Source organism: Pelodiscus sinensis, chromosome 3 (assembly GCF_052426305.1).
Source record: "Pelodiscus sinensis isolate ZL-2025 chromosome 3, ASM5242630v1, whole genome shotgun sequence".
In the NCBI taxonomy this organism is placed as follows: domain Eukaryota; kingdom Metazoa; phylum Chordata; order Testudines; family Trionychidae; genus Pelodiscus; species Pelodiscus sinensis.
Genome location: NC_143054.1, coordinates 133,915,841 through 133,941,830, shown reverse-complemented (window position 1 = coordinate 133,941,830; position 25,990 = coordinate 133,915,841). Strand labels below are relative to the sequence as shown.

The window sequence follows — 25,990 nt, the reverse complement described above, 5'->3', positions numbered from 1 at the left end:
GAATGTGATGGCGTCAGGGTCAGAGGGTTGGGGGTTTTTGGAGTAGATTTTTTGCTTCTCACTTGTGTGGTCCCAAACTGATAATTCCCCATCCTTGCCATAAATAAAGAAAACATTGAAACCTTTTGTGTTGGACAAAAATTAATATTTTACTTTATTTAAAATGAAGTTTGATAAACTAACATGATAAAGTTAAAATGCTTAATCTGTTTAATAATTTAAATTAAATCATTCTCCCTAGCTGCAGCAATAGCAAAGGGCTTGAGCGTAATTATGTAATTAATGGTGAGTTTCCATTAGCAACTGGTGGTGCGCAGAAAGGTTTGCACTGAGCCAGGTGGTCCACAGACCAAAAAGTTTGAGAATCACTGCGCTAGAGGACGAGTGCCGTCCTGGCTGCATCTCTGGGGCTGGGTGGCAGTAGGGGCAGCTGAGGTGAGAGGAAAACATGTGGGGAGTCCCTCTGCCCCAAAGCCATGTTGGCCCCTGGGTGCCTGGCAGGAAGGCAAGTGCACCATGGACCCCCACAGGACCCCATCCCCAGCAGGGCTGGCCACCCGGGGTCACCCACCCATCCCCACCTTGCTTATTTCCCTTAATCCCTCCCAGCCACCCTGACCCCAGCCTGTGTTGGCAATCCAGTATCGTGCCCCCTGCAAGATTGGAGCCAGGGCTGGCTTTCTGCAGGAGAGGATGGGGGGAGTTCCGAGGCTCCATGCCGCATCTAGCTTCTAGGGAAGCATGTGCGTGTTGCTCCTCCCCTCCACCAGGAAAAGCCAGAGTGGAACCTAGGGCAGGAGACCAAGTGGGGCACGTGGTAGAGAGAGCCCCTCCTGGGAGAGGAGCGCGGCCCAGCACAGGAGGGTTAAATCTTGGCATGCCAGTTTGGAAAGATTGCCGACCCCTGCATGAGCACATAAAAGAAGGGAGCTACTTATCAAGTGTCAGACCACTGTTAATGAAGCCAATTCAGTTAGGGCGGATGTCCCTTCCAACAATGGACAGAGAGGTGTGAATACCAAAAAAGAGAAAATTGCCTTTGTAGTGAGAGAACCATTGTGTGTCCTTATTCAGTAATAATTTGATCATATTAAATTCGCAAATGAATTGCAGCTCTGCTGTGTCTCTTTGTAGTCTAGTTTTAAAGGTTTTTTTGGTAAAAGGATGGCTGCTTTTAAACCTACTACTGAATCTCCAGGAAGATTAAAGTGTTCTCCTACCTTTTTTTTTTTTTAATGTTACCTTTTCTGATGTCTGATTTGTGTCTATTTATCTTTTGGCACAGAGACTTTCTGGTTTGGTCAGTATACATGGCAGTGAGGCATTGTTGGTAGATGATGACATATATTAGGCATGGGGAACCTAAGGCCCAGAGGCTGGATGTGGCCCCTGGCTTTACTGGATCCAGCCTCCAAGGCTTGGGGTTTCCATTCCAGCATTGGGGAACCTGTGTTGGCATCCTCACTTGGCTGGAGCACATAAAATCTACTAGTCTGGGTCCCCCTAGGCTCTAGTGTGTTAGAGGAATGTGGGGAGTGTCTTTCTCCTTCTCAGTTGGGAGCCACGTCAGTTTGTGGGGTTTTTTTTTTGGACTTCTCACTTGTGTGTGGCCCCTGACTCAAAAATGATTCCCTACCCCAGTATATATCCTGTTAGAAGATGTGCAGGTAAATGAGCGCCTGATGGTCTTGCTGATGTGGTTAGGTCCTGTAATGAGGTCACATGGACAGGTAATGTGATTTCTTTCCAGAGGGAATTTCCTGGGTTAGTGCTTCTGTTGTATGTGGCTGCTGATCAGTATTTGCTTCAGGTTGGAGGGCTGTCTGTAGGGAAGGACTGGCCTGCCTCCCAAGGTCTATGAAAGTGAGTGTTCATTTTCCAGGATAAGTTGTAGATTGTTAGTGATACACTAGAGGGGTTTTAGTTGGGGCTATACATAATAGGGATGTTAGATATCGGGTAATTGTATAGTTGTGTAACTGCATGAAATCTTTGCGGTACATGACTATTTGATAGTCTGTGGGGGCAGGGCTGACTGCCAGTTTGCTCCTGGCCTGATTCTCGTTAATCCCGCTCATGAGCTGAGTGCTAGTAAAAATTAAGAGAGACCAGGCAGGGGTTTTCATGATCATCCCAGTGTGGCCTTTCCAGTACTGGTTTGCCATGTGCATGAATGCGGCAGTGGGACCTCTATGGTCCCTTTCCTACCAACTGCACCTGCTGTTGCAGGAACATGGTTGGCTCCTACATCTCAGTTTTGAGTCTCTGCTCCTCCCAGTGTGGATACTCTGTGGTTGAATCTGGAGGAGTGTACCTGCTCAGAGAAGGCCTAGCAAGTCCTCCTGGAAAGTAGGAAGCCATCCACGAGACTGACTTACTTGCCAAGTGGAGAAGGTTTTCCCATTGGGTGATGGAGTGTAGCATTTCTCCATTGTATTCTTCAGTGCAGTCCATCTTAGAATACTTACTGCAGGTCTAGCATATTCTTCCATCAGAGTGCGCCTTGTGAGGCCAGTCTCACTTGGGTCCTCTCTGGTGGTGCAGAAATGTTAGTGGCCCAGAACCCATTGGTCTCAGTTTCTGGCCCTTCAGGTTCTTACAGACAGTGCCACAACCTTCTGTATGAGTGAGTTTCTTGCTTTAAGTGATAGCTGTCTGGGACTGTTTTATAAAATACCTATCACCACTGTGGATATGAGCTTTAGATTAATATACTTTTTGTTGTTGTTGCTGCAACAGTTGTCACAATTCAAAGTTATAACAAACACATTTTTACCTTTTTTTTTTTTGGAAAAATATATGGGTGGTGAATATTTGCTAACAAACCAACAACTGAAGTGATAAGAATGTGTGAAGTGTTAGTAGAAATTATTAGGTGCATACTATTCACCTGAACTGTAAGGTTAATTGAAAACCACTTTTCCCCCTGAATTAACGGTAAATTGGTGTATCCAAGTTCTCAGTTTTCTTTCACAACATAGGTGTGCAGACAGTTTGTTTAGTTGTTTTAATTTTTTCCCATCTGTTCTGTCAGAATTGATTGAGTAATAAGCTATGTCAGGGTCTGTATTGTCTTATCATAGAGCATAGCTCTAGTGTGTTGAAAGGGACTGTGAACAGACTGAATGACAAGGGTGTTCAGTACCCCCAAGGAGTCATCTTTTGTAACATTAATGATTCACGTACACTACAGTGTGAAAGTGATTTGTCTGTTGCCTTTAAAATAAATTGTATAAACAACAGTTTGCAAGAGATTGACAATAGGATATGGAGACTTCCATTCTCATGGCCACAGGAGTATTTGTCTTAAATTAGTAGAGTTTAAAAAAAGTTAAAATAATCAGATTGCTTTTTGGTACCGTATGGTAAATAAACTATGGTTTGCATGAGCTTGTCTCCTATAATCAGGAAGAAGACTTTGAGAAGCCACTGGTGGTTTGAATCTCTCAAGAAGCAGAAGCAGTAGCGCTACATTATTCAGGGCTTACTAGTGGATACATACTGTCTTCTATGAAGGGTGCCTTTAGATCCTTTTCTGGTTCATTATTTCCAGGCCAGGGCAGTAGCAAGGGTATTCAGTAAACTGAACCCCACTTATGTAAAGCAGTTTCTCATCACGTATTCAGTCACTACTATAATTGGCTTGATAGCATTTGTCTTAAAACCCCACTTGATTAGCAGATGGTGAACTTGATGAAAACATGAAATATATTTGATTGACTCACTATTGCATCTGGATAGAGAAAAGATGAGTGGTTTTGTAGAACGTGGATGGCCTTGGGAGTGGACTGTGGTTAATGATGTATTTACTATCTAAACTGATAACAGTGAAAATATAAGGCACTTACTTTTTCTTGAATTTTTGGTTTAAAAAGTCATTTTATGTATCATAAATTTTGTTAGCTGATACTAGTATTTTTGTTCTGTGTCTGTGTGTGTGAAACATAATTAGGCTTGTTAGTCTTTTAAGCACAATGAAAATTGAAGTTGTTATACAAATCAACAAGTTAACCCTGTTTGAATCTACAGTACTGTCCAGTGACTGTAAAAATCTACATCTGCACTTAAGTTGCACTTAAGCAACTGCATATTCTTGAAGCAAATCTTTTGCCATAGGATATACCTCTAGGGCAGAAGTGGCGAGGAGTCCTGTGGCACCTTATAGACTAACTGAAGTGTAGGAGCATAAGCTTTCGTGGGCAAAGACCCACTTCGTCAGGTCTTTGCCCACGAAAGCTTATGCTCCTACACTTTGGTTAGTCTATAAGGTGCCACAGGACTCCTTGCCGCTTTTGCTGATTCAGACTAACACGGCTACCCCTCTGATACTTTACCTCTAGGGCAGGGATTCTCAAACTTCATTGTACTGAGAACCGTTCTGATGACAAAAAAAAGTTACTACATGACGCCAGGAGGGGAGAGTTAGCCATACCATCCAGCGGAAAGGGAGATGTGGAGCCAAATCCTGAACCCTAGCATCCTGGGCAGGGAAGAGGCAAAGCCCATATGTTTCAGCCCCAGGCAGGAAGGCAGCAATCTGAGGATGGGGAGGTATATGTAGAGTCCTGACTCAATCTGAGAACTGCTGCTCTAGGGTTCTCTTGCAAAGAGGAAGGGTGCCTTTCTCATTCCTAGTAACATCTTCTGGCAGCACTGATTGGGAGTGTTAGGTTCAGTCCTTCAGCTGTATGTCTTTTGAATCCCTTGTGAGTGTAACAGCAATCCTAAAGTCAAATAAAATAATCCTGCAGCTAATAAAAAAGTCTGGGTTCACCCCACTATTCCTCACAAGACTGAAGATAAATAGCTTCTCTTGGGAAGGATTGGGTTCCTAACCATCTGTATGTCAGTGGAGTCTTCACTGTGCATCATAGGCTCTAAACAAATAAGCAAACAACGCTCCCTTCCCCCCAAATACATAAAGATGGCCCCCTCTATCTGTCCAGTGGATCCAGGCAGTAGAGGTTCTTCAGGAGCTCTTCTGGTAAGCAGTCATGTCTTGAGAGGCCTAGAAGTTCAAACTCTGCTTCCCTCTGAGTACCATCCTCTACTGGGCTTGGATCCTACCTTATAAGGAGCTGTTCCTCTCCTGGTTTAACAGTCCTCACAGTGCAGCAGTTTGCTGCTTACTATGCCCAGAGTAGCTCTTTAACTACTTTCTTCCTGGGTTGAAACCTGGTCCACCACAAAATACCTTCGCAACATTTGTGCAGGCCCTTGTTAAAGAGCGTGTGCAATCCATACTATGCCCTTTATTAGATGCAAATTACACTGTACATTTTAAAGCCATCCCAATGTCTCTTAAGCTTTAAATCATAATAATCACAATTTAATCATAAATTTAATTATTCTTGAGTGCTTGCTCCTGTCCATTCCATGTTAGGTGTGTGTACTCACCACATGCACCAGTGCCGGAAGCTTTTCTTTCAGTGGTATCCATAGGGGAACAATTCTGGTGCTCCTTGGAGTGACACGTGCGTGACGCTGTCTAAAGGATGTCACTGTTTCCCTCTGTCCTCATTTCCTTCTTACTGCCAGTGCTGGTGCCTGGGAGGTTGCTTTGCTCTAGCAAAGTTTTGCTTTTTGTTATTTGTAAAAATCTTACTGTGTATAGTTATTAGAGTCTAGTAGTTTCTTTCTATCCCTTAGTATCTAATTCAGAGTTAGTGTCCCAGAAAGAGACTTTTCCTTTGAAATGGGGCATGCCCTGCTTCCTGGGGTTTAAGAATTGCCATTAGTTCAAGAAACCTATTCTAGTCTGTGACCCTCATGCCAAGTTGCTTACACTGTCTGGGTAAGGTCCATATTAGCAATAAGTGTCATTTGCAAAAGCTTTGAGCTACATACCAAAAAGAAGCAGGATGTTTATGCTTAAAGTTCTACTTGTGGAGTTGGTACTGACTCTAGTACAAGACTGGTCTTGATTGGGCTGAAAGCACAGCGCTGCTGTATCAGTGCGGAGCGCTTGGACATTCATAGCACTAATTTCTGGAAAGTGAGTGCCCACCAGAGGCCACTCCTACTTGTAAGAGCAAGGACAGTGCTGGAGGAGAGTCTGGACCCAGCAAGGGCAGGTTATTCTCTCCAAGTAGGAATAAGGGCATAGCTTCTGGTGAGCGGGCCAGCCCTCCCAGGGATGTGCAAGCTACACCAAACTGTGGCTGTCAACCCTCGAGGTCTTGCAAGTAGTACAGGATGTTTTGTCCCTCCCAGTGCTGCTCACACTGGTGTGAGCAGCTCCCAAATCAAAGGGTAAGCCTGATCATGGACCTCTTCCTCTTGCCCCATTATTGCAGCTCCATTTGTCTCCGCAGGGAGCGTCCTTACAGCACTCACCCATGCACAACTACCATACCAGTGATAAAGGGCTACATGGCCAGCATAAGCAGGATCCCTTCCCAAAGAGCCAACACATTCAGATGCTGGCAAGGTTATCAGACCTCTTCTCCAGCTCTGCCTGCTCCTAGAAAGGGTAGAAGTGGCTGTTTTGAAGACGTGCCTGAGGGCAATAGTCATAATTTCGGATCCTGCCCTCCCCTGCTTCTTCAACCAACTTTTCCTTCTTTCTCCAGGCCTGGGCATCCCATAACATCAGGCCACTGGGTCCTCAATGCCTTTGTGCAAGGCTATACTCGACACTTTTTCTACCCCTCCCCCTACTTTTTCCTTCCCTGTCCCTCTTCATGGATCTTTCTCATGAAAGTCTGCTGTGTCAGGAAGTGCTGCAGCTAGGAATGGTATAAGATGTTCCCCCAGAGCTCAAAGGCAAGGGAGTTCTTCTCTAGGCATTTCCTAACTCTGAAGGCCAAAGGGAGCTTACTCCCCATTCCAGACCAATAAGACCTCAACATTTACCTAACACGTTTGAAATTCTGCGTGGTCTCACTGGTCATCTTCATTCCCTCCCTGGCTCTCGACAACTGGTATGCTGACCTTGACTTGAAGAACATGGATGTTCACAGTACAATCTTTGAAGGCCTTTGGCCTGGTGACAACACTGAGGATTTTACAAAATGCATGTCAGTGGTGGCAGTTTCTCAGACATTTGGGAATTCTGATTCATCCAGTCTTGATGACTGGCTGATCAGGGACCACTCCACGTCTCAGGTCCAGGATGCTATCACGATACCATTGGATACATCTGGATGTTTGATGTTAAACTTTGTTGACCTTTCCACATTTATCAGAACACTTCTTTACTGTCAGCATGAGAACTTACCTCCCCTGCAAAAGGTTCCAGATGATGAGAGATCTCATCGCAGGCCTCTGAGTTTCCCATCCTGATGGCATACATTTGCCTGTGACTGCTGGGCCACACGGCAGCATGTACATATGTTATGGGTCTGGCAAAGCTCCGTATGTGGCCTCTACCATAGTGGCTAGCTATGATGTACACCCTGGCCAGAGTTCATCTGGACTGGGTCATCACCATCCAGCCAGCAATTCTGACCTTATTGCAGGGGTAGACCGATCCCAGGATGTTCTTCGATGGAGTCTTATTTAACAGTCTTAGGCCTTCAGTGTTGCTGATGACCGATCCCTTGGCTGGATAGTGCACTTTGGTGAGCTGTGGAACTAAGGCATGTGGTCTACACAGGAGCTGCAGCTGCATGTAAATGTCAAAGGACTGAGCACAGTCCATCTAGCATGCAAGTTGTTCCTACAGCAGCTATCTGACCATGTTGTTTATGTGTTGACAGACAACACAGCTAGCCTCTACGTTTTATGTCAACAGGCAGGGGACCATGGTCATCATCTCTCTGTTAGTAAATACAGAACCTTTGGGAGTTTTGTCAATCATTTAACATATGATTCATCTAGAGGCCTATCACCTCTCTGGTATCAGGAATGTGTTGACTGAGCAGATCTTTCTTCTCTCCTCGTGAGTTGGCACTTCACCCTGAAGTGTTACAGTTACTTTTCCAGCAGTACGGCAGTCTCCAAGTAAACCTCTTCACCATCAGGAAGAATAAGAAGTGCCCTCTTTTTGACTCTCTGCAAGGCGTGAACCCTCTCAGTCATGTTCCTCTGTCATAGTCCAGGGATCTGTGGTACATGTTTCTGCTGATTCCTCTGATCACTAGGGTCCTGTCAAAGATCAAGAGAGATGGGGCTCAAGTCATTCTGATCACTCCAGCGTGGCTACACCAGCATTGGTTTGGAAAGCTACTGGACCTAATGGTACTGCTGCCTCGCTGTCAGAACCTTCTATCTCAGGACCACAGTCATCTTTGGCATCCCAGTCTTGCCTCTCTCTGCCTAATGGGGTGGATGCTGTCTGGTTAAATCCTGAAGAGCAAGTCTGTTTCAGGGTGGTATAGCAAGTCCTCTTAGAGCAGGGGTAGGCAAAAGCCTTTCAGTGGGCCGGATGTGGCCCACCTAGGGCTTTGATGTGGCCCACGCAGCAGTTCAAGGCTCCACCTCCTAGCATGTTGTCTGGGAGCCAGGGATGTTTAAGCCCTTTAAACTGCTTCTATTTAAAGGGCTCGTACTGTCTCGGAGCCTGTCCCAAGCCCTTTAAATAGAAGCAGTTAAAAGGGCTCGCAAGTCCCAGCAACTGCCCAGGGGAAGGTGAGAGCCCTTGAAATAGAAGCAGTTGAAAGGGCTCTAGTGTCCCTGGCTCCCAGGCAACACACTAGCAGCAAGGCCAGAAACAGCGAGCCCTTTAAATAGCAGGAAATTAAAGGGCTTGCACCTCCTGTCCCCACTAATGTGATGCCTGGGAGCTGCAGGGGAGGCGTGAGCCCTTTCAGGTCCTGCTATTTAAAGGCCCACCTCTTCTGTCTGAGGCCCCGCCCCTTCTGAGGCAGCCTGCGACCACTTCAAAAACTGAAATGGTCCTCATTCAAAAATAATTGCTCATCCCTGTCTTAGTAGAAAACTTTCCACTAAATCATCTTACCTGACCAAGTGGACCTGATTCTCCCACTGGGCATCTGAAGGTTACATATCTTGAGCAGCTTCATCTGTACAAATATCCTGGGTTACCTGCTCATGCAAAGAAGCAGAATTTGGCCCTTTCCTCCTTCAAGATCCATCCAGCTGCCATCTCGGCTTTTGATCCCCTGATCCAAGGTTTTGAGGTGTTTTCACATGAGATGTCCACCCATTTTCTGAAGGACCTTGAACTTTTTTTTCCCCTACCATGAAAAATCCTGTCCTTCAATGGGACCTCAATCTGGTCCTGTCCTGTATTGTGGAGGTACCATTTGAGACTCTCAGCTCCTGCTCCCACTCCCATCTATTCTGGAAGGTTGTCTTCTCAGAGCCTCATTATATGGCCTACAACTGCAACCTCATCCAGCCTTTCTTCTGAAAGTGGTCTGTTCCTTCCACATTAACCAGGACATCTTCTTACTAGTGTTTTGCCCAAGTTACAAAACTCTAGTGAGGACTAGTTTTTACGTGCCCAGGGCATTCACCAGGTTTTGACTTTCTGCCTGGAGTGGACCATGCTTTTCTGCAAGTTTTCGTAGCTCTTCACCATGAGGGTGGATCAAATGAAGGGACTCTCAGTCTCTTCTCAAAGGATGTCCAGTTGGATTGCCTCCTGCATCTGGACTTGTTATGAGTTAGCACTGCCTCTGCTAAAAGCCCACTCAATGGGAGCATAGGCATCCTCAGTGGCTTTCTTGGCTCATGTGCCTATGCAGGACATTTGTAGAGCTGCCACATGGTTCTCAGTACACATGATCATAGCACATTATGCCATCACCCAGCAGGCCAGAAAGAATGCTGGATTCAGCAGAGCAGTTCTACAAGTGGCATGTCTGCGAACTCCTACTCCATTGTTACTGCTTGGGAGCCACCTCGCATGAAATGGACATAAGTGTATTGTTGAGTGTATGCACTCAAAGAAGAAAAAAGAATGACTTGTTCAGAACAGGGGTTCTTTGAGATGTGTTGCTCATATCCATTCCACAACCCACCCTCTTTCCCCACTTGTCAGAGTTTCCATCAAGAAGGAACTGAGGGTGGGGAGAGCTGGTGATGCCCCTTGTACGACACCAGAGCAGGTCCCCTACAGATACTACTGAGGGAAAAACTTCTGGCATAGGTGTATGTGCTGTGTACATACACTAACATGGAATAGATGTGAGCAGCACACCTCAAAGAACACCATTTACAAAACAGGTTAACTGTGTTTATGGCCATTTTAAGGCCTTAACGCAAATCAGACTAGTCAAATCTTCTAGTCAGATTCAATTGGCTCTTGCTGATATCTAGACATACAGAAGTAGGTCAGGGTATGTCTACACTACCACCCTAGTTCGAACTAGGGTGGTAATGTAGGCAACCGGAGTTTCAAATAAAGCCCGGGATTTGAATTTCCTGGGCTTCATTTGCATATTGCCGGGCGCCGCCATTTTTAAATGTCCGCTAGTGCGGACTCCGTGCCCCGCGGCTACACGTGGCACGGACTAGGTAGTTCGGATTAGGCTTCCTATTCCGAACTACCGTTAATCCTCGGTAGTTTAAAAATGGCGGCGCCCAGCAATATGCAAACGAAGCCGGGGAAATTCAAATCCCGGGCTTTATTTGCAACTCCGGTTGCCTACATTACCACCCTAGTTCGAACTAGGGTGGTAGTGTAGACATACCCTAAGGGACTCAACATAATCTTTATGGGTATGTCTACACTACAGCACTAATTCGAACTAACTTAATTCGAATTAGTGCATCTAGACCTAAAAACTAGTTCGAATTAGCATTTTGCTAATTCGAACTAGCATGTCCACACTGAGTGGACCCTGAACCGAGGTTAAGGATGGCCGGAACCAGTGCCGGCAGGGCATCAGGTTAGGACTTAGAGCATGGAGCTGCTGTCTCAGGCTAGCTGAGGGCTGTGCTTAAAGTGACCCGACCCCCACCCCGGACAGACAGTTCTCAGGGGTTCCCTGCTTGCAAAGCAGTCCTGGCTTGGAGTGCCCTGAGTGCCCACACTCGGCACATCACAGCACTCGGCCATCAGCCCGGCTGCACTTGCCGCAGGCTGCCATCCGGGGGGGGGGGGGGTGTCAATCAGGAGGCTGCAGGAGAGCTTCCACTCCGAGGAGCCCACAGAGCCACCCCAGTCCTCCCCATCGGGGGCTCGTACCCCATTCCTCCCTCACCTCCTTCCACTTACCCCTCGCTAGCCCCCCTTCCTGATGTACAAAATAAAGGACACGTGTGTTCAAAAATAGAAACTCTCTTTACTTAACAAAACTCAGGGAGACTGGGAAAAGGAGGTGGGAGAGGGGAAGAGAGAGGGTGGGAGAGGGGAGGGCAACTAAAATGATCAGGGGTTTGGAACAGGTCCCATATGAAGAGAGGCTAAAGAGACTGGGACTTCTCAGCTTAGAAAAGAGGAGACTGAGGAGGGATATGATAGAGGTCTATAAAAGCATGAGTGGTGTGGAGAGGGTGCATAAAGAAAAGTTCTCCATTAGTTCCCATAATAGAAGGACTAGAGGACACCAAATGAAATGAATGGGTAGCAGGCTTCAAACTAATAACAGAAAGTTCTTCTTCACAAAGCAAATAGTCAACCTGTGGAACTCCTTGCTGCAGGAGGCTGTGAAGGCTAGAACTAGAACAGAGTTTAAAGAGAAGTTAGATAAAGTCATGGAGGTTGGGTCCATGGAGTGGTATTAGCTAGGGGGTAGAAATGGCTGGAGATGGACGGCACGAGACAAATGGCTTGGTTATTGTTTCGGTCTATCCCCTCCAGGGTCCCTAGTGTTGGCCAATGTCGGCAGACAGGCTTCTGGGCTAGATGGACCTTTGGTCTGACCCAGTACGGCCATTCTAAGCTCAGGACTCAGGGTTGGGGGTCTCACTGGACCACCCTGATTTTCATCCAAACCTGCTCCTGGGTGGCCAGGCTGGCAGCTATCCTGCCCTAGACGGCCACTTTCCTGTGCCTAGTGCGGATGTCGTGGATGAGGTCCTCGATCTCCGCACTAGACCAGGCGGGCGCCTGCCTCTTGCGGACCCGGGCAGGCTCCTGGTAGCCGCCAGCCTGGTCCCAGGAAGAGGCGAAGGGCTGGGTGGCAGCGGGTAGCTGGTTTGTGCCGTGCCAGGTGCAGGGTCTGCTGGCTGGGTGCTGGCAGGCTTGCACCTGGCACAGGCACCGTAGCCAGCCCGTGCCCCTTTAAGGGCTCCGGGGCCGGGAGGAGGGCAGACGATTTTCCCTGGTGGTGCCCAGAGTGGCCACCAGGGAAATCACCCCCACTATAGCCCACACCTTTTTATTGACCCTTCTAGGAGGCTGTTGCATCCTTTTAACAGGAGGGGTGACATTAGAACTTTTGAAACCTTTTACAGAGAGTCCTGGGGGCAAATGCGGGGAAAAAAAGTGTACTTGAATGACTTGTTTAATTTGAGTAGTGTACCCTTCGTTGGGAGGAGGGACAAGACTGTGACTTAATAGGCATGCCTGTTTTAAGAAAATGAAGCTGTTCAGTATATATTCAGTACTGTCATCATTTCTGTTTTCTTCACGTTTCTTTGCTGTTCTGTGCTGTACTCGTGGACAGTCTAAAAATATAGTTACAACATTTGTGAACTACTTAGCTTTTTGTCATGTTCCTTTAAGCTTCACAAGCTGTGCATCTCTAAAAGGACTATATAACCAGTTGAGTGGAAGCATTCCTGACCTTAAGATGCATTTAATTTTAAAAAATAACACAGATTTAAAAAATTATTGAAAAAGATACAGTAGCACTTGGAGAAAACTCATATGGACACATGCACTCTTTACAGATACACTTAATTTAGATTTAATCCTCAGAAGTTCTAAGTACCCATCAGTGCTGACTTTCCATATCTTGTAAATGCTGAAATATTCTTAAGATAGAATTGTATACATAATATTTTTGATGTAAAAAAAATAAATTCCATGTGTTTACTATGACTTCATTATACATTTTACTAAATGTATATTCCAATAAGCTGACACATATTTTCCAAAATCTAACATTTGTGATTGTTCTTTTTCCTAATCGAAAACCTTTGAATACACTTGCTTCTCTGTCTGGCTATAAACCAGGCATTTAAACAAAAATAAAGGATTGCCAGTTTTGCCAGCTGGGGATGAGAACCCGGCTGGTGATATGTGGGTTCGTGAGGCAGTTAATCCAGTTTTTATGTTTGTTTATTATTTTATGTAAAAAGAAGTTAAAAAATCACATTTGGCACTTTTTGTTACCACTGTTTTGTTGCTGTTGTGGGAATGTAGCAAAGGTTGCTCATACTTTTTATTATTATTAGGTAAAGCCCCACATACACTACAGTCCAGCTATTGGCCAAGAGATAATGCCTTGTTCAGAAAATGAAAGTATTTTCCCCCAAATCTTACATTCTGTTCACACCTTATCGTATGTGTAGAATCTGTACTCTCGTTTCATCATTTTATTTGTTTTGCTATCATTTCAAGAAAAAGGCTAACAGTAGAAATGACCACATAGTGAAAAATGTACATCTTTCCTCTAAGTCAGAGTAAAATGGTGACTAAAAGATTTAAATATTACAAATTGATTTTCACTTTTTCAGAGAACCATTTGCAACACTCTCTCACTCATACAATATTCTATCTTCAAAAGTAGAAGTAATTTTAGTTCATTTGATCAAGTCTGCGTGCAGGACATTAGTTGAATTTCACACTCACTAAAATCTCATAATTTCCTTAAAAATATCAAATTATTATATAATAAAAATATCTGATGAGTTTCTGTGTTTTGACATAACTATCTTTAGTTGTATAAATAAAACAAATTAATTTGGTAAAAATGATTGTTTTTTATCTTAGTTATATACATGACCGTAGTAATATACATTTTCATCATACTACAGGTTGAAACTCTCTAGTCTGGCAACATCTGTGGTCCAGCATGATTTTAGTTAGCCAGATGTCCATTTATCATGGGTGCGGTCAAGTTTCCTGTGGTCTCATAAAATTTGTTTACAGTCACCAGTTCTGGCTCTCAGTGTTCTGTGCTGTTATTTAGCTCTGTTTACCCCAGTAAGCAGTAGAAGTGTTGGTAGTGCTGCTAGAGAATATTGATCTCCCTTGGTTCGGCAAATTCTTGGTTCAACACTGGTCAGGGTCCAAGGGTGCTGGACTAGAGAGGGTAAAGGTTGTTTTGTGCTCTAAAGTATGAGGATTTATTTCACTTCTGATTTTTTTTCTTTTTTATAAAACCCTTTCTAGTACTCCTCTTCTGTGTCCTCTTCTGTTTTGAATTCCTGTATCCTCTTGGCCTTAGTATGTGTTTGTGGCAGTGAGTTCCACAAGCCACAGGCAGTCCCCGACTTACGCGGATCCGACTTACGTCGGATCCGCACTTACGAACGGGGCTTTCTCGCCCCGGAGCTCACAGGCAGCGATCCGCCACCTCGACCTCCGGGGCGAGAAAAGCTGCTCCCGGTGCTCCTGGTCTGCTGGAGATGGTCTCCAGCAGACCAGGGGCACCGGGAGCGAAGCCCCAGCCGCGGCGCGGTCCCGCACCTCTGAGGCTTTGCCAGAGCAAAGCCTCAGAGGCGCGGCACCCCGCTGCCACTGCAGCTTTGCTCCCCGTGTCCCTGGTCTGCTGGGGGGGGGGGGCGCAGCTAGCGTGCCCCCCAGCAGACCAGGCTTTTGTTGCCGGACCCTGGGGCAGAGCAGCTGGGGCGCTGCCGGTTGGTCCCGCAGCGTCGCTCTGGGCACTACTGGACCAACCCGGCAGCACCCGAGCTGCTCTGCCCCAGGCGTCCTGATTCAGCCGCTGCTGGTCAGTTTCAGCAGCGGCTGAATCAGGACGCCTGGGGCAGAGCAGCTGGGGTGCTGCTGGGTTGGTCCAGTAGCGCCGAGGAGCGGTGCCACTGGAGCAACCCAGCAGCACCCCAGCTGCTCTGCCCCAGGCGTCCCCAAGTCAGCCGCTGCTGAAACTGACCAGCGCTGACTACAGGAAGCCCGAGGCAGAGTTGCTCCGCCCCAGGCTTCCTGGAATCAGCGCTGATCAGTTTCAGCAGCAGCTGACTTGGGGACGCTTGGGGTTCTTAAGTTGAATCTGTATGTAAGTCAGAACTGGCGGTCAGTTTCAGCAGCGGCTGACGCCAGTTCCGACTTACATACAGATTCAACTTAAGAACAAACCTACAGTCCCTATCTTGTACGTAACCCGGGGACTGCCTGTAATTGTGTTTTGCGTGATTGTTTCAGATTTGCTGCTTTTTTATTTCAGCATTCAACAGTAGAGCTACTACATAAATGTCCTTTAAAGTAGTATTGATATAATCCAACCATTTCTCTCTCATCTTGGCTATTGCAACTCCATTTTCTGTCATTTCCCAAAGGCGTATGCCTTCATACTCTAGCATGTGCAGATGTTGCTTGCTGTTCTGTCACAAGTACAAATAAGTACATTCTCATGCCCAGTTACAATGGCTCCTTGTTCATTTCAAGGTTAAAAGTAAATTTGGGTTTCTCTTTTTTAAATACACCCTTCCTCCTGTATCTCCGCATTGACTGTAACTGACTTCCAGAACCTTGTCTCCCTCTGCTTCCATTTCATGTTGCTTCATTTAGCTGACCACTCCCTGGGCTACTCTGTACAGTTTTGTCATTGTGAAATCTCAGCAGCTTTTTTTGTCTGGACAAGTCTTCCTCTGTCTTTGCATTTTTGTTGTCAAGTCACAGAGGAAAACCTCTTATTTCCTTTACCATTTCTTTAAAAGATGCTTTTCCAAATAAAGTTGTATTTTGCATTTTGTCTCTTGAGCATATCTATCCTGAGTAAATATTTGTGCCCCAAGCACTTAAAATTACAGTGACTTTCATATAAAGGAATTCATATTAACTTTTAATTTTCACACAGTTTTAAAGGTACTTTTAGGGATTTTTTAGGACCATGTTCTACAGTGATACCTTTATCCATTTTATTATTAAGGTGTATTGAAAACAGCTTGCCTAGATTGCTTAAGCCTCCTCCCCCCCAATTGTTTCTGGGGATATTGAGGTGATGGGTTTTGACATAAGTCCTTTAGAGCCATAAACAATGGAGACAAATGGATTTCAGTGCACCAGAATCAGTTCTGGTATTCTGTGCTTTGGATTGTGAAGGAAAGTATAGCTGGGGGTCTAGCATATGAAGAGCTTGCTAGGAAGATATGCATACTTTTAGAGTATTAAAATGTTTTTTTTAACTCCTAGATACCCCTCCTGCAGTTGGAGAGCCTAAGTGAGGAGAGGAGGTAGTTGCGGAGGAAGAGAGAGGAAATCCCCCCTAAGACAGGAGTCAGAGAGGAGCTAAGACAGTGTTGGCCAGTAAATTAAGCTTGGTGGCTGGTAAATTAAGCTTTTCCTTCTGTTCCTGAAATTGAAGGCCCAATGATAGGGTAATGGTGAAGGACTAGGGAGAGGAAAAATTCATTGGTCACATTGATGACTATATTCTCTGTTCTATTTGTCTGTCTGAGACGTTTACATAAGTAGTGATTGTGCTATCATACAACAATTGAGCATGAGTTGAATTTAAGCCAACATTGTTTGGGTTCACTTTTGTAATAACCAATAAACTTTGTAAGATTAGTGTCTGTGTCCAGTGCTTTGGGAATCTGTGCCCCATGTTACAACACAGCAGGGTTGAAAATATGTTAATATAAATATATGAAAACTTTAAATCTAAATGGTCTGAAAAGATTTGATTTGAAATCCATATGATTTATGGTTTTTTAAATTATATTTTAGGTATTAGAAGACAATGACTATGGTCGTGCAGTGGACTGGTGGGGTCTCGGAGTTGTCATGTATGAGATGATGTGTGGGAGATTACCATTCTACAACCAGGATCATGAGAAACTGTTTGAACTAATACTAATGGAGGACATAAAATTCCCTCGAACTCTCTCATCTGATGCAAAGTCATTACTTTCGGGTCTCCTGATAAAAGATCCAAATAAACGGTAAGCATAAAGGATTATTTCTCATTAGAATTCTTAAATCTTAACTTTATTAATTATTATCTGTGTTAACTGACTATGTTGAATACAAAAAAATTGTCTAGGCTAATGCTGTTTGTCTTGCCGGGGGGAAATAAAGGTACAGAGAAGAGACTTTCATGGATGGTCTCTCCTGCTGTCTGAGTGCCCCTGTTCCATTATGAAGGAATGAAGTTTTCAGGCAGGAGAGCATCTAACTCAAGCAGAGGGAAACAATCTCATAGTTGGGACTCACTTTCCAGAGGATGTCATAATATCCACCTACACTGAGGATATTTCTTTGAGTGCAGAGACTCCAGTGCCTGGAAAGAGACAGGCAATAGGGAGGAGGTTACAATTATTAGAAATTTGGATAGTTGGGTTTGTGGTGAGCAGGAGAACCAAATGGTGAGTTGTCTGCTGGGTATGAAGGTAGCTGATTTCGCAAGGCCTCGAGGTAACTGCACAGGGTTGTACCGGGGTAGAGCCAGTGGTTGTGATACATGAAGGTATCAATGAAACAGTGAAAAATAGGAGAGAAGTCCTTGAGTCCAATTGTAGGCTTGTAGGTAAGAGATTAAAGCCCTGGATATCTGTGGTGACATTCTCTGCAGTGCTTCTAGTAAGTTCAACGTGCAGGGCCAGTAGGGCAGGCAGAACTGCATGATCTCAGCGTGTGGATAAAACAATGGTGTAGGGCAGAGGGGTTTAAGTTTATTAGAAACTGGGGAGTCTTCTGGGGATGGAGTACCCTAAACAGGAGCATGGGCTACAGTTAAACCAAAATGGACTCAGATTGTCATGTAAAATTAAAAAGGATTGTAGACTATTTTTTTAAACTAAGGGCTGGGAAGCCAACAGGTGTAAATGACTTAGGCAGAGACGGCCCTTAGGGAAATCTTGTATCCTAGTAAAGGAGTTGGTAAGTGACCGGTAGGAGCTAGTGAGAAGCAGTCATGAAGTAGAGTCCCATTGAAAAATAACATGTGCAAGCAACTGAATATTGACTAAATTTACAAGTGTTTATATGTAAATGTTAGAAGTAAGATGGGTGAACTAGAATGCCATGTATTAAATGAGGCCATGAATACAACACGCATTATTGGTCATTTGTGGTTTCAAGCGAAGAGGAGGAGGGGGAAAGAGCAGAGGTGAGGTGGCGCTCTGGGGAATATATAGGGATGGGGGCCATATATGCAGCCCCATGATCGGCGACGGGGACTTCCTGCCATCCTGTATATTCCCCTGAGTACCCCTTTCCCAGTCCCTACTTGGTCAATGCCAGCCCCTCTGCTGCCATAAGAGTGGAGCCCTTTAGCTGGCAGCAGCAGAGGGGCTGGGATTGACCTCCCTTGGTCTGGCAAATTCTCTGGTTCAGAACTGGTCAGGTCCTGAGGGCGATAGACCAGGGAGGTGTAACCTGTACCAATTTTTAATGAGCGCTACAGAGGCAATCCTGGCAATAATTAGCTAGTCTATTTGAATTTGTTATGTGGTCAACAGTTATGTGATTAAGGGTGATCCAGTCAATATAGTGTACTTTGGTTTTTCAAAAAGTCCTTGATGAAGTCTGTCACAAAGAGCTATTAGGGAAATAAGTTACAGCGTAACAGGAAATATCCTCTCCTGGATCAGAACTGGTTAAACTAGAGGAAAAAAGGGTAGGAATAAATGGTCATTTTTCACAATGTAGTCGGTGATGTGAAAAAGTGAAAATCTAGCAGTTATGCATGGAAATATTGAATTTGAATTCATTGCAGAGTATGGTAGTTTCTTTTTGTCTTTTATTTTTAAATACAAGTACTTAATTCCCTTTAGAGAATACTTTCTTGGAGTAAAATAAGTATTTGTTCATATAGCCATATTTGATGCTTTGTAATCTTCGAGCATGGAGTTCCCTGACAAAATATTAACATTTAGAGTTGGAAAAAATAGTTCACTGTAACTCTTATTTGCTGATAGTAGTATTATGATGCATCTATTTATTAACTTACTTTGTTTGGGGTGCAGATGCTAACCACTGGCACATGGGGAGGGGCTTTAAATGCAGCTTGGTTTTTCGTTGCACAGATGATCACTAAAGATATTGAGAGGTCAGGCTGGTGATGCAGCCCAATCAGGTTTCTTAGTAGTGAGGCAGGAAACTCTGAATAACGGCTTGGAAAGCAGAAAGGGAATGGCAAGTCAGAATAAGAGGACACCCAACTGGCTGTGGTGATGACCTAAGCTTACATTTTTCTGTTTTAATTTCTGGCAATATAAGACAATATAAGACCAGTTTGTTTTGTTCATTAGAATTATTATTCTTTGAGCACACTGAAACAAGAAACCTTAAAGAGGAGGAACACAGACAGTTTGAGAGACTGCTCTGGGTTTTTTATTTTATTGTCTGATCCACTTTATGACTTTATGAAATACACTGCCTTCCTTATTTAGGATTGAGATTTTTTTTTGTTACTCTTCATATGTTCTCATCTTTAGTTATTATAGGAGTACGTGTTCTTCTGACCTCTGCTTTGTAACAGGCTACTAAACACTAAGCAGCCACTTCTACACCAAGCCCAACAATCAGAATTAGAGAAAAGTATTGCAGCCCTCAGGAAACTAAAATATTGTGTACCTCAGGTAAAGAACTGGAGGGAATGAAGGGCACCAGTGCCTGAGGCCCCTCAATGGCAAGGATTAAGTGAGATATACTCAGATGATCCTAGCAAGGTATTTGCACTGGATGCAGGACTAGGCAAAGATCTCGTTACCAATCTGGGAGACAGGAAATTCCTTCCCCACTTTGAATATGGTGATTGATTATACCCAGAGCATGAAAGCAAGATACACTAGTCAAGCAGCTGGGAGAGAGAATTTTCAGTTCCACTTCAGTGTAGGCATATTCCATCTAGTATCCCATCTCCAGTTGGGGCGATCTCTGTTCCTTTGGAGGAAGGAGGCAAACAAAGAAAGAGAACATGCCAGTGGGAGAGAAAGAACATTCACTTCCTTGTGAAAGTTGATAGATTGCTGACATGCTGAAAACTGAATTTATCTATTAAAAAGGAGGCAGTGACTGTTGAGGCTTCTCTGCTACTATTGTCTAAGGGCACTGGATCTTGTTTGACACTGGTCTCATTGGATAGATCTACGCTCTAGTAAAAGATCCACGGCAGAGCCACAGCTGGCTGGGATCAGCTGACTTGGAGTCTGGGCTTTTATACCATCCCTCCTTGCACGATCTCAGAGCTTAGCTTCAGCCCAAATCCAAACTTCTCTACCTTATTTTAATAGCCCCATGGTCCAAGCCTTGTGCATCCAGTTCAGCTGATCTGGCCTAGCAATGGGGGGAAGCGGGGAGAGAGAGAGAGAGATTTACTGCATTGTAAACATACCTGCAGAGTAAATACTTCACTGTCTTTGTGTCCTTCTTGAGGTGGAGTGTCCAGGTCCATAGATTTGCCCTATATTTGTCTTTGTATGTGCCTCAATTAAGACTGAGAATGACCATTTCTGTGACTGAGAGAGGAATTCAGTCCTCTGTGAATCCAAACAAAACAAGACTGGTAATGATGTCATTTTTACAAAGGGGTTTTTGTCCACTAAGAAGGGACCTGATAATCAGTATCCTTTTGACATAAAAAACTCTTAATGGAACTGGGGATGAATTTGACAATGAGTGGGATTTACTGATTATTTTGTTGAATAGGTTTGGATAAAATAAAATTCAGAATGTAAAATCTAGGTTTATCCTTTGTTCAAAATAATCTCTTGATGTAACAGTCTTGCCAGATATTGACAGGTCTCTTTCTCAACAACAGAGGTTGTTGAGAAAATGGTGTTGGAACACATTCAAATGTTTTTTCAATCCCCACCAGACTGGCTGAGATGTCATGATAGCACTAAGATAGAGCTGTCATCTGTTGTCCTCTTGTTGGGTGCATGTAAAGTAGGGATGTAAGGGAGTAGTCGACTACTTACACTCCCTCCTTCCCCATTGCCTGTGTATAAGGGGGGCAGCCCCTGTGCACAGAGGCTGCTGCTGGCTGGGCAGGCAGCCTGGCTCAGTCCCAGCTTGTGCTGGGTGAGGGACCAAACCATGCTGCAGCTCTGCAATTTAAAATGCAGTAAGAGCTGTGGGGGGTAGCGTGGAGGGTTAGGGGAAGAGATTGAGCCTTCCCAGCTCCTACTGCCTTTTGAATTGCAGAGCCACAGTGGGATTTGATCCCATACCTGGCACGAGCCAGGACTGAGCTGGGATGCCTATTGACCAATCGAGTAGTTAGTAAAAATTCTATCAACTACTCAATTCATTTTATCCCCGCATCTTAACATCCCTAATGTAAAGTACACACTTTATAGTCTATTTTTCAAGAATATATTCTCATTTCATATGAGGGACCAGGGAGGAGCTGGACAGGACTGCTTTAGTGTGTCTTTTTTGTGCTGTAAAATTATTAGTGCATATGAGAGGCACCACTTGGTTATATGCCTCACTGTGCAATTTTCACTAATTCATGTTTCTGACAGTCTCTTCCTGTGCATAATTCAGAGACAGAATCTTCACATTCTCAAAGACACACATCCATCTGTTCTCCATCTAACACCTGTACATCGGACACTTGACCATACACTCTAACTGCTTGTCTGCTGTGCTGTCAATAAAAAACACAGACAGACCACTACTAAAAATGGTTGAACAGATACAGCTCATTTTGTCATGCTTTACAGTAGAACTTAAGTGTTATAAACATGAGAGTTATAAACTAACCAGTCAACAACATATCTCATTTGGAAACAGAAGTATGCAAGCAGCAGCAGCAGAAACAACTAAAACAAATATAGTGCTGTGTTAAATGTAAACTACAAAAAGGGAGTGGGGAGGAGTTCAAAATATTGGCAAAGTAAGGAAAATATTTTTGTGCTTTTCTCATTTTAATTAAAATGATTACAAAATTTTTTCTTCTGCTTAGTAAAGTTTCAGAGCTTCATTAAATCAGTGTTTGATTGTAAACTTTCAAAAGAACAACCATCAGTTATGAACAACCTCCATTCTTCTGTATCTATTTTGCTGGATAATATCAATATTATGTATTTGTAAATTACAGAGTATAACATATTATGCTTGTTCTTTGACTACAAGCTGATTTTCTCAAAAAGAAATTAATTTGCTGTATAATCCAAAATCCCCTATTTTCCCACCATTTCTGTATACATCAGTCTATGGGGACAAATAATAAATAATTGCTATTATCTTTCCCTTTCTGCATTCTTTATTTTGTAGTGAATTAAAGCCCTTTGCCATTATGGTCCATCATCCCAATACTATGTCTAGAACTTCAGGGAGCAGTGCTGGATTGATGTGAATTTCACCACATTGATCCTTGTCTGCTGTTCAGACCAGAATACTGTGATGTGCTCCACTTGGAGTAACTTTTTGAAGAGAAGCTGGAATTCAGCTTGTGTAAACTTACCTAGTAGAGTCATTTTGAGCACAATACATGGGTCTTCATTGGCTGTTTACTTTTAGATGAAAATCAGGATATCACTTCCATCCTTTAAGTTTCTGATGGTCTAGGGCCCAGTTACCTAAACCTTTTTATGTATAGGCAGTCCCCGGGTTACATGGATCCGACTTACATCGGATCCCTACTTACAAACGGGGTGAGGAAACCCCGCACTAGCTGCTTCCCCCCAGCAGACGAGGGAGACGCGGAGCGGCTTTTCTCAGCAGACACCTCAGCTTGAGAATAAAGGACTGAGGGAAGTGAGGTGTGGGAGAATAAAACTGAGCTCTGGAGAAATGTTTGGCTAGAGTTTCCCCTACAATATGTACCAGTTCCGACTTACATACAAATTCAACTTAAGAACAAACCTACAGTCCCTATCTTGTACGTAACCCGGGGACTGCCTGTACCCTGTAGGGAACAGGAGCTCCCTCAAAGCCCCTCCAGATCCTGCATCCAATCCTTTCTAATGTCTCCACTCGGCAGATGCTGAAGGTGGGCGGGAAGTGGTCCTTTGAGCAAACAAACAAAGAAAAGACCTCGTCTCTCTTCTGCCCTTACAAGAGAGATGAGTCCGTAGGGGAAAAGAGAGTCATGGGTGACCTGAATATCAGAATATCGAGACCTGCGCCTGCTGCTGTCTCCCTATCTGCCAGCTTTTCTCTGCTGTCTAAGCAAGGCAGCCTTCTTGTTCACCACCTTTTCTTTGGATGTTTTTTTCCTTTTAAGTTCCCCAACGTGAAGCGGAACAAGCCTTGAAGGTGTGCCTCATTGGTGTTCAGCAAGGCCAGAAGAACTCCTGAGTCACCTTTTGTGTAGAATAAGGGTATGTCCCTTCACATACTCTACCCCTCAATATAGTAAGGGTATTCCGGAGTAACTTGTCTCCATCACTGATCATCTTGGAAATAAATTGTCAAAAGCATAGTCTTTCATGCCGTGCCCAGTGTTGCACTCTGAAACTGACGGGTTGGAGCACAAGCTACCATTTAATCATATGTGGAATTTGTGACACTCACAGGAATCTATAATTCATATAAGCACCAAAATTTCCTTTTTAATAATGGAGTAAGCCTTTTCTGTCGAAAAGTGCTTCCTATACAAGTATAGGATTGGGTATTCTTTGAAAGCGTGTACAGGTATAGGATTGGGTATTCTTTGATAATATGGCAGCAAACCCAAAGCATCTGAATGCAGCATGAATTTCCAGGAAAAATCGGGATTGAAGAGTAGTCAGCCAGAATAGTTGTATTTTCAGTTAATTTAAAGCATCCTCACATTTCTCATCCCACTAGGGTGTTTTAGTGTTATTGTCTTTTATGAGAGCCATGATCCAGGCAAAACTTGGGATAAACCTCCAGTAATAGCCTGTCAACTTAAGAAAATGCCTTATTTGCTTCTTTATTTGGGGAATGGGACATGCTGTTAGATCCTGTATTTTATTGACTACTGATTTCATAAGGCTACCACTTATGGTATATCTCAAATAAGCTACTTGATCTGTGGCTAACTTGATCTGTGACAGTCAGTGTTGTTTGAAAATCCTACATCCTATACGCCGTGGGTGGGCAACTTTTTCAAACCAAAGAGCCAAACTACATCAAAATTCAAAACAAGAGGTCAACCAGGAGATGTATAAGAATGCTCATTTGCATGACTGAAAATATACAACTTAATATTATTGATAATAGACATAATGATTAATAATAGCATAAATGAAACATAGTCCTCACAGACTTTATTTAATGGGACTTCGGCTGCTATATCTTTTTGCACATTTCTTTGAAGTTTACATCGTAGCTAGTCAAATCTAGCTTCATGCAAGCATTCAGGCTGTCTTCTGTCAATCTTATGGTGGGGACTGGCGATGTGGGGATGCAGGAGTCTAGGTTGGAGTGTATGAGGGGATCAGGGCAGGGGATTTGAGTGTATGATGGACTCAGGGTACAAAGTTGGGATATATGTTAGGCTCAGGGGTGGGGTGTATGGCAGGAGACTGGGGATGTGGGTGTGCATGAGTCTGGAGAAGTGGGGGTTTGAGGAGCTCAGGCCGGGGGTTCAGGTGTGTGATGGGCTCAGGGGTGGGGTGTGTGGGGAGTGCAGTACTTTGGAGATGTGTGGAGCGCTGAGGTTCAAGACCTCAGGCCAGATTTACTCTTCTGAGGTTCCAGAGTTATTGGATTTTGTGGGCCCCCATAAGCTCTGGGTAAGGTAAGAAATGGGTTAAGTGTGTGGGACAGGGCTGCTAGTGAATGGGATAGGGATGGGAGTGCAGGATCTGGGCAGGAAATGGGATATACGAGAGGGTGAGAGTGCAAGCTCTGGATGGGAGGTAGGTTGCAGAAGCAGGCTGGGAGTAGGGTGTCTGGCTGGAGGAGAAGGGGCAGGAGCAAGGGAGGGGGCAAGTAAGGAGGGCCAGGGGGGCAAGTGAGGAGATCGGGGTCTGGGCACAAGATGGTGGGGGGGGGCACTTATTTTCATGCCACCTCGCAGGCACCGTGTAACATGGCCTTCCGCTGCTCCCATGTGCCGGAAGGAAGCCTCCAGTAAGGGTTCACAGGGGAAGTGTCCAGGAAATGTTTCCCGGGGGAATGAAAATGGCAGTGCCATTTTTGTCTGCTTGTTTACCTCATGCCTGGGGAAGAAAAAGGGTGGCAAACTGAGCCACTTTTCACTTCACTTGTTTCCTGCATGCCAGATTTGGTGGGGAGACTTGCCCCCCCCCCCCACAGGAAGCTGGTGCTGGCGTTTGAGTCTTGCGGGGGGCTGTGAAGCTGTAGCATCAGTATGGCTCCCTGCTGGGGGGAGGGGGTGGGATGGCAGCTGAGTTGTAGCTCCAAAAGAGTCATATCTGGCTCCCTAGTTAGCCATATTTGGCTTGTGAGCCATAGATTGCCAACCCCTGCTTTAGGTTTAATACTGTCTTTAGGTGCTGAAGATGGTCTTCCAAGGTAGCTTACCATGACAGTGTGTATGTAGATTGCAGCATATTGATCATGAGGACTCAGGATCCTCTTCATAAGCTGTGGGAAAGTCTCCATTGAAAAGGCATAGACTTGAATTGAGGGGTTGAGAAGAATGTTTTTTCTTGTGAGGAAGGGGATGAAGGGATATGCCAATACCCTTTTGATAGTGCTCTGTTGTTTTGCTCATTTACCCTTGGATTGGATAGGTTTTGAATTTTTAAATGGAATTAGCCTTTCTAAAGTCAACGTAAAACTAACCAAACCATCTAGTTTTGGAACAGGCATCGTGGGGCTCTCCCATTCACTTTTGGATTCCACAGTTACCTTCATCTCCAACATTACTAGCACTTCCTCTCAGATTATATCCCATATCCTTTGTGGCAGTGGTCCAGGGCTCTCCCTGACCAACTGGCATGGAATGGTCTCTAGATGATGTTGGAACAAGTGCTTTCTCCCTGAGCGGGGGGGAGGGAGGGCACTCAGTACTCTTGCAAAGGCCTTGATCAAATTGTAGGAACTATTTCTTAATGCAGGGGAGAGTATCTCATACTCTAGTACTGTAGGCAGTTCTTAACTGCTAGGTATTTGGAG

General features: G+C 44.5%; 1 protein-coding gene across 3 annotated transcripts in view; it reads left to right on the top strand.

Annotated features, from left to right (window-relative positions):
• AKT3 (AKT serine/threonine kinase 3) overlaps positions 1-25,990 on the top strand; it is a 258,135-nt gene that overhangs the window by 212,094 nt on the left and 20,051 nt on the right. For all 3 annotated transcript variants that reach the window (XM_075924864.2, XM_075924865.2, XM_006135203.4), the window contains exon 11: positions 16,712-16,926. In XM_075924864.2, the coding sequence (XP_075780979.1) occupies positions 16,712-16,926 (215 nt within the window). The remainder of the gene's footprint in view (positions 1-16,711; positions 16,927-25,990) is intronic.